Source organism: Scomber japonicus, chromosome 10 (genome assembly GCF_027409825.1).
Source record: "Scomber japonicus isolate fScoJap1 chromosome 10, fScoJap1.pri, whole genome shotgun sequence".
Lineage (NCBI taxonomy): Eukaryota > Metazoa > Chordata > Actinopteri > Scombriformes > Scombridae > Scomber > Scomber japonicus.
The window spans coordinates 12,204,587-12,213,007 of record NC_070587.1 but is presented as its reverse complement, the minus strand read 5'-3'; the positions used below and the strand labels follow the sequence as shown (position 1 = coordinate 12,213,007).

At 39.9% G+C, this 8,421-nt stretch overlaps 2 protein-coding genes across 2 annotated transcripts; one reads left to right on the top strand and one right to left on the bottom strand.

The window, feature by feature from the left end:
• Positions 1–227: 227 nt before the first annotated feature.
• Positions 228–6,277, bottom strand: cep72 (centrosomal protein 72). Its single transcript, XM_053327272.1, has 14 exons — positions 6,193–6,277; positions 5,879–6,006; positions 4,963–5,155; positions 4,772–4,880; positions 4,453–4,622; positions 4,277–4,335; positions 4,131–4,173; positions 1,919–2,119; positions 1,648–1,823; positions 1,445–1,538; positions 1,179–1,357; positions 951–1,077; positions 745–856; positions 228–644 (listed from the first exon to the last, which is right to left on the bottom strand). Exons 1-14 carry the CDS (start codon positions 6,275–6,277, stop codon positions 584–586), a joined length of 1,737 nt encoding a protein of 578 aa, XP_053183247.1. The 3' UTR covers positions 228–583.
• Positions 6,278–7,133: 856 nt separating this feature from the next.
• On the top strand, positions 7,134–8,419 carry LOC128366528 (uncharacterized). Its single transcript, XM_053327260.1, has 2 exons — positions 7,134–7,404; positions 7,800–8,419. Exons 1-2 carry the CDS (start codon positions 7,315–7,317, stop codon positions 8,349–8,351), a joined length of 642 nt encoding a protein of 213 aa, XP_053183235.1. The 5' UTR covers positions 7,134–7,314; the 3' UTR covers positions 8,352–8,419.
• The last annotated feature ends 2 nt before the right edge of the window (positions 8,420–8,421 follow it).

The following is an 8,421-nucleotide window of genomic DNA, read 5'->3' as shown; positions in this document are numbered from 1 at the left end:
TACCCTGCTCTTGCATTAGTGTGTGTGTGTGTGTGTGTGTGTGTGTGTGTGTGTGTGGCTCTCCAGCCCTAAGGCCTAAGTATAAATAAAGTCACAGTGCAGCTGGAATCTAGATGCATTCATTCCACTGCAGCATACAAAGCAGATGGAGACATAACTGACCTAAAAAACGACGAGGGGGGGGGGGGGGGGGGGGGGCAAATAGACACAATCTTGCCACTGATCCAGGAAATACATTATGATCTCACCAACATTTTCCCCCCAAAATCATTTGTTAACATAACAGCCCTGTCACACACTTATATACAAACTTTTTTGAATGAATTGCCTCTCCCCCAGCACTGTTTACATCAAGTAAACACGGCCTATGCATATTATATTTTGGAAATAATGAACACTACGTTTATCAAAAGGGCTGGGAACTTAATATATACAAAAATTAAATGTACACTGCACCAATATAAATCAAGTACAAATTAATTGAAAACAGCTGCTGGAGCTCGTACAGTGTCTGCACTATTTAAATGATGCCCGGCTCAGTCTTGCTTTGATGTAACCACTGTGTTGTGAATTTCCTCAATCTTCAGTGTTCCCCACTTCCCTTCAGTTCAGCTAGCAAACACTCATTGGTAGCCACCAGGGACCTGTGGCGTGTATGATTTAGAGGTTAGATTAAATCACTGTTGAGAGTGTGAAGTTACAGATAAACCAAGTGCCAACGCTTAGATGGGGGCATCCTTTTACCTGTGGCTCTCTTGCAGCATACTTGACAAATCCCTGACTTTATCAGCCTCTTGTACTTTCTCCTTCAGCCCCTCGATCTCTTTCCTTAGTTCCTCCACTTCTGTCTGAGCCTCTATGGATGCACAAGAACAAGGCATGGCATGTTATGGGGGGAAAATCAGCTAAATATTCACTTACATGTGTCTCAAACTGGCATTGTCACTCACCCTTTATCTGAGTAATAGGGGAACTTTTCATCATAGACTTGAGGTAGTGTCGTTCTAACTTGATGAGCTGCTTTTGCAGAGCAACATTCTCCCCCAAGATGATCCTCAGCTGCTCGTTGAGTTTACCCTGTGTTGGATTACAGGCACATAATTTGCTTAACTGTCTGGAGATCCTATGAAGCTGATCTTTAATTGTATGTTGTTGTTATTACTATAGAATTTGCTCACGACTGCACTGCGGGCTTCATCCAGCTGAGTGGAGAGATTACGGACTTCAGTTTTGTGCTCTTCCTCTTGTGCAGCCGCTCGAAAGTTCAGTGCACCAGCTTCCCGTCTTAAGGTCTTGACCTCAGCCTCCCGAATGGAAATATCGGTTTCCATCATAGAAAGGATCTGAACTGCCTGTGCTAGAGCCAGAAATAGCAATGATGGGAAGACATTCATAATCTCAGGCTCCTGTAATTAGATACCACATTCCCCAAAACCCAACTCACACAGGAAGTTGTTGTTATGATGCAGCGATCTCTCTCCAGTCCAGTGTTTGTCGACGAGGTTGAGCAGCATCTCAAGGGGTTTCCTATAACCACCCTGCACAGTGGATTCAAAGATAAGTCAGAGGAGAAACATCCAAGTTGTCAGAAGAAAGTATTCATAATTATTGAAGTCAAATAATTGAAAGATTGAATTAACTTTCTACCCTTTTTTTCTTTTCGTTATGCTGCGGCAGGCTGGATCCCCCTTCTGTCTTGTTGAAGCTAGAGTAGGTCAGTCTTGGAGGATGTAAAATGGGGTTGGAGGGGTCAGATAGATTCAAACCAGGACGACATGGACTGGGTGGCCGGATATTAATAAATGAAGAACTATGACAGTGACCTTGATTGTGAAAAAATGTTGATAACACACATTCAGCAGCACATCAACAAAGTGACATTTGTTATTTATGAAGTCATAAAAAAATCAGTCATTACCAGGATTAGGTGTAAAATGACCTTTGGCTTCATGCCTGGGTTGTTGGGGGAAGTCCTTTTGCTTTTGTTTTCCAGGCACAGCTCTGTGTTTCTCCACATAAGGGCCAAATGACACCTTTGGTCTTTCAGTCACTTTTGATGAGGTAGATCTTGTTTTATGAGACATTTCTTCAACATATGACACTTTGGACTCAGTGTTATCTGGAATATTAACAAAGAACATCATAAAACACTGTTTAATTGATCATCAATAGACACCTTGAGTTGATGATTAAAATAAAGACAAATTGGCTTCTGTCTCCACCTACTGGTGCTTTTACATATGTCAAAAACAGAAAAGAAAAAACACTGAATGAGGAACAGCTACTGTCATTTACTTATCTTTATTGAACTATTATACGAAATGTGTTGTTTGTTTTGTTTATAGATGGGGTTGGGCTGGATGGGGGCTTTCTGTGTACTATTGCAATGTACTAGTTTGCACTTATTATGCTTCTCCAGATGTGTTTTACTTAATTTATCTGTTTTGTCCAACACTCTGCTCTGATTTCCTATAAAAGCGTATAGCAACCAAATGAAACTGACAGATTTTTAGTACCATTACACAGAAGCATATTTATGGGCAGTGGTGGACAGTAACGAAGTACAAGTAATTCGTTACTGTACTTAAGTAAATTTTTAGCGGATCTGTACTTTACTTGAGTATCATTGTTTTGTGAGACTTTATACTTTGACTCAACTACATTTGGAAGAGGAAAATCTTACTTTTTACTCAACTACTTTCCAAAAACCTGTCGTTCCTTTCAATGTTCCTTTCCACAACATGCATGCATGACCAGCTGCTGTGACAGGTCCAAATGAACGTGCACCGCAAGTGTACCAATCAGAACACATCGTGTGTCGAGCAGTTTTGGCCCGGCCCCCTACCTGGCTACTTGTCCCAACTTGCCTTCTCCTCCATCCATATCTCTATTAGCATTCATTTGACAAAGTTTCGCTGTCCAGTAGCCTGCCCTGCCAACACATGGAAGTTAAAGAAATATGTGTCTAGTGTGGTTTTCCCCCTCCCTATTAATTCCTAATCAGGTGATTTCCATTTAGTATGATGTGCTTATGATAATTTCAAAAGATATCAATACCAGATATCACAAATGGAAAACATTTTGTTTTCAGGGTGGTGTTAGTGGGCTTTTTAACCTTAAATGACTTGATTGAGTGTATAAAGGACATACCAAGACATTGGAACTACATTACACCAAATTACTTTTACTTTTGATACTTAAGTACATTTGAAGCCAAGTACTTTTATACTTTTACTCAAGTCGACATTTAAAGGGAGCACTTTCACTTTTACTGGAGTAATATTTTACACTAGGTATCTCAACTTCTACTCAAGTACGTGGTCTGTGTACTTCGTCCACCACTGTTTATGGGTCATGTTTTTTTTTAACCTCAAGATAGAGCTGGAATGATTAACTAGTGTAGAGATAAAATTGACAACGTCTCATCAACCTCTTCAGCTACTAGAGCATGCTCCTTTTAGACCACCAACATGTACTTAAAACATTCGAAGTGGAGAGGAGTCAATGTTACTATCCCTATGATTAAACATTTGCCCGAACTTCATCAAATGGATACAAACACTATATTCAAATCCACAATCTGCAGTTAAGGTGGACGGATTTCTCTCAGACCGCTTCACCTTAGAACGTGGCTGTAGACCAGGCTGCTCACTATCCCCTCTATTATTTGATATCAGTATTGAACCACTAGCACAGTTGATTAGGGACATAAACGGTTTACAATAAATGGAGAACAGCACAAAATTTCAATGTATGCAGATGATGTATTGTTGTATCCAACAAAACCTGCAACAACAATACTATACTTAAAGGACCACATTTCCAGATATAATTCAATTGCAGAGTGAGTTTAAATGGCCAATAGGTGGCATTAAATATCTAGGCATTCACTTCATTTTATTTTGTGTTGTTACAGTCTTTGGTCCCTTTGTTTTGCCCTAATTGTCATCATGTCCTTATTAGTACTACTTTGTATTGAAAACCAATTTGAGAAAACAGCAGATAATATGATGAATGTGATTCTGTACGTATGATTATGTATGAAACTGAAATATAAATTGAGTTTAAAAAAACAAAAACACTGACTGATTTTCTGCACATGGAGAAACAAAGACAATTTGTAAACATACCATATTTTGAAGCAGGATACCTGAGGATGGATTTCGCATTTTCCTATTTAAAAAAAAACAACAACAAAAAAACAGATTTCTCAAATCATACAAATAAAGCCAACAACGCTGCTGATATTGTTTGATCAACAGAAAAATTAAATTACCTGTTTTGGAGTGGAGCTCCGCTGTTTTGTAAAATCTTTTGATTCTTCCTCTTTGGTTTCTGAGACAGAAGACAAAAGCAAACGAATTTGAGATTTAAGAAGAAGAAAGACAAAAAATAACTTCATGTGGTTTTAGTTTTTAATTTTTACAAACAATTTAGACTTAAACATCTCACCTCTCTGTAGGTGAGTTAAAGGTGACTCTGCTTTCTTGTGAACTAAGTCAGTTTTACTTTTGCCTCCATGATCCATAGCAACAGAGTTCAACACAATATCGTCAGTGTCTGTCCGGAGAGAAAGCCTCCTGGTTGAACGGCTTACTAAAGCCAATAGCTGATCACTGCCTCTGGTAATTGCAAGCAAAACAGCAACGATCATCTTGAAGTATTATGTACAATGTGGCAGGGAAGACAACATAAAGTTCAGTCCAGTTCTTTAGCTGACATATTTAATCATATGCACTCATTTAAGTGAAGCACCTGGCAGTCAGTTTACCTTCGGTCAGCTGCCTGATTCAGAGAGGAGCTCTTCTGTTGAGGTGGAAGGTCACATGAGAACTGCATTATGGCAGCTTTGCGCTCAGTGTCTCTAACTGAACAGCTGTCTTGAAAACATCAGAGGACACACGTAAATACTACAAACTGATCTGAGATGAGCACAATCTGGACGACATGGCTATATCTTACCTAGTTTGCGTAGATTGGGCATGGCATGCACCACATAAGGGCGGTAATGTGGGTGACTTTTGGCCAACGGATTGAGTCTGAGGTCTAGCTCTTTCAAAGCCGGCAGCTCAAACAGCACTTTTACCTCTTCTAGGGACGGTATGCAGTTATAATATAGGATTAGCCTCTCCAGCATTTTCAAGTGTTGCACCCCCTGCAAAGGAACCAAAAACTTTCAATAGGTTAGGTGACAGTTATCATCAAAGCAGTGCCTGACAGTATCAATGGCTGTTTCTGCCAATGACACCTATTACAATAGTTTGAAAAGTGTTTGTTGGGGTGAGAGTATAAGAGTGTGTTCGGGTGAGTTGAGGGTATATGGTACTGTCTAATAACTGTGTGGAATAAAACGTGTTTTCACCGCAAAAAACTTGAATCTACTTGGTAATACAATGAAGGGGAAAGCTGTACAGTAGTTTAATGCACGTTGAATTATTTAGAAGATACACAAACACGTTTACAGTACTCATCCTCTCTATGCCGAGCTGAGGCAGCTCAGGAGCACGTCCAGCCATGAGCCTCAAAGTGCTTGAGGGGCTCTTTCATACCATCAGCCAGCAGACTGCAAAACACTGCATCTCCCAGTACCCCCACTCCCACTAAAAAAAAGACTGATGCTATCCTTACTATGTAAATCCCAGGATCATTGTACACATTTATATCACCTCAGGAATTTCTACATATTGCACATTTATTTATTGTAGATTTATTTACACATATTGTTTACTGTATAGAGTACTTTGCTTTATTTTATTTCATTTATTTTTTATCACTTTAACCCTGAGCTGCTACTTTTATCCCACTGTACTGCTGTGTCAATTTGAATCTGTAACAAGGGAGATGAATAAAGATACATCTTGTCAGATTTAAATCCTACCTCAACAGAAAAGAGCACATTGCAAGACAGATCCAGAGACTTCAGACGAACAAAGTTATTCAGTGCGTTTCCCAGATGTCTGATCTTCTCCTCGCACGTGCCGGGAAGACTCAGTGAGCGGACATCACCTGTTTAAAAAGGATAAAAGTGATTTCGGGTTTGCAGCAGGTTCACGGATACTGTAAACTGTTAGCCGTCGTTAGCTTATGCCTCGAAACTTTTTAAATGTCACGCTTTTACTCCTCCGTGTTTGTATGTCAAAACTACTTTGTTCATTTCTATGTAGTGTTATGCTTAGTATAGGATAATGTTACCCAGACATGGATGGTTTAATTGTAATTTGTCCCGTAACCATGGCTCTGTTATTGTGGTCCATGTTGTCAAACACTCCGCCGCCATAGTTTTCGAACTGTTGCTGTATTCAGGGACTGTCGGGAAAATGCAAACGTCTTCCTCACCACCCTGTGCGTACTGTCTCCTTCAGTGGTTACAATATACTAGAACAATGCAGCATGTTTATGTTTACTTGCCAAAAGACACACACACGCTCGTAGATTGAAGCAGTGAGAAGAATGTATATTTGTACATGAAGGTCACAGTAAGTATGTGTCCCAAACACACTTGTGCCCTGGCAACCCACACACACACACACACACACACACACACACACACACACACACACACACACACACACACACACACACACACACACACACACACACTGCTACTGCTGAACTATATTTCATTATACAGAGAGTTTTCTGTTATTTAGCTTCACCTCATTGATGAGATGGACACAAGATTAGAAATCCCTGTCAGTATGTTGCAGTACATTTCAATAGTAGTACAATATGGCACCTTTAAAATGATCATATATGATGATTATCATAGATTTGAAACACTGAAAAAGTTTAAACAAAAACTGAACGTTATCAACGTCATAAATTTGTTGACAATTTAAAAAAGTAAAAGACACAGACAGGATTTGATTTTTTTTAAACTTTATTGCGCTCTTGCCTTGATGAAGACATCCGGTCTCAGAATATGAGAAAACGGGTCAATTTTGTTTCTGTTTGCTAGTGATTTTGTTTTTGTTTTTTACTATTCTAAGTATGAAAATAAAATAAAACCATGTTTTAAGTTCTGCTCATTCCCCTTTGACCAGGAAAAAAGAAAAACAGCTCGTATTTCAATGTAATCTTTACGAGCAGCATTTGAAAGCATCTTATGGAGTCTGCGCATAGTGCATATCCGGGACGTGTCACGTATCAAAACAAGCGTGCCTCTGTTCATGGTTCTTACACAAAGTTAGCTTTGCAATCAGATGATCATATTAAATACACGCCGTCGTTCAAGTACATGATACAGTTGCAGTTTGCGTTTATTACACATTCAGTAGAAGCCAACAAACTTTCTCTGTTGCCATATTGTTTTTAATGGCGTCCTGCGTAACAGAGTGGATTAAATCATGTTCCAATATTATGTTGTGTGCCACAGCACTGTACTCCTCTTATAAACTCTTTAAGGTACGTATCATTCATTGTAGTGTCAATCCAGATGCTGGGCTTGTACCATGAGTCAGTTAGTCATTTAATTTAGTCGGTTCACTGAAAACTAATCAGCAACTATTTTGATGATGTGTAAAATATTAATTAAAGCTATTTGAAAACGTCACTTTAGGCTCTGGGAAATAGTTTTTCACTGTTTTTTGTGACGTTTTATAAACTAAATTAGGGTAAGGTAACTCAATAATGAAAATAACATTTTTAGCCGTTGAGATTTCTCACATTTATTTAGCTATAGTATGAAATAAGTGTATGTGTTCTGAATATTTAATGATTGGCATCTCTGTAACTTTAATGAGAAGTTAGTTAATCAATGATCTGTTTCATACTGCTGTTACATTTAACTCCCTCTGCAGGACCACAGGGCTCCTTCAATAGGCCTCCTGGTGCTTGGACTCTCTGCAGGACTCTCTGCAGGACTTTGCATCTCACATCCCTCCAGCTCGTTCCTCTCCTCCCTCCAGAAAGAAGCAGAGTGGGCTGGCGAGGTTCTGGCTCCAGCGCTGGTGTCCTTCCACTTCCTGTGGCTCAGCGAGGACCACAACACGGCACATATCCTCCTGTGTGGCTCCTGCCTGTTGCTGGGACTGTGTGACTGGCTCTCAGCAGATGCCCTCACACTTTTGACTCGCTGCCTGGGCCTGTCGTCCCTGTCCTGTTGCCTGACTGTGTGTCTGTTTGCTGGTAATGCTTTGGGAGCCCTGGGTGGTGTGGCACTCAGTCTACCATTACTTGTTGCTCCAGGTGTAGGAACAAACTCTTTTGCCCCTCTCATCTCTCCATCTGCCACTGAGGGGATGTTGAAGTGGCTTTTGAAAGGGTTCATGTCCATAGGCTGTTTGGCTTCAACGCAAGCCCTCGACAAGTTTCTGTTGGACTTGACTGACCGATGTAACTTAAGCATTTAGTAAACTAGTAGAGAACTGTATGATCTATTAGGATCTGTGTTCATTTGCACTGTGTCAAATGCTACTATGT

What these genes read in the sequence shown, in the direction of transcription:
- LOC128366528 (XM_053327260.1), top strand. Translation starts at nt 7,315, where the DNA reads ATGGCGTCCTGCGTAACAGAGTGGATTAAATCATGTTCCAATATTATG. An exon ending in CCTCTTATAAACTCTTTAAG is followed by an intron (nt 7,405 to 7,799) that starts GTACGTATCATT and finishes CTCCCTCTGCAG; the next exon opens with GACCACAGGGCTCCTTCAAT.
- cep72 (XM_053327272.1), bottom strand. Translation starts at nt 6,277, where the DNA reads ATGGCGGCGGAGTGTTTGACAACATGGACCACAATAACAGAGCCATGG. An exon ending in ATGTGCTCTTTTCTGTTGAG is followed by an intron (nt 5,156 to 5,878) that starts GTAGGATTTAAA and finishes GTTCCTTTGCAG; the next exon opens with GGGGTGCAACACTTGAAAAT. An exon ending in GGAGCTCCACTCCAAAACAG is followed by an intron (nt 4,174 to 4,276) that starts GTAATTTAATTT and finishes TTTTTTAAATAG; the next exon opens with GAAAATGCGAAATCCATCCT.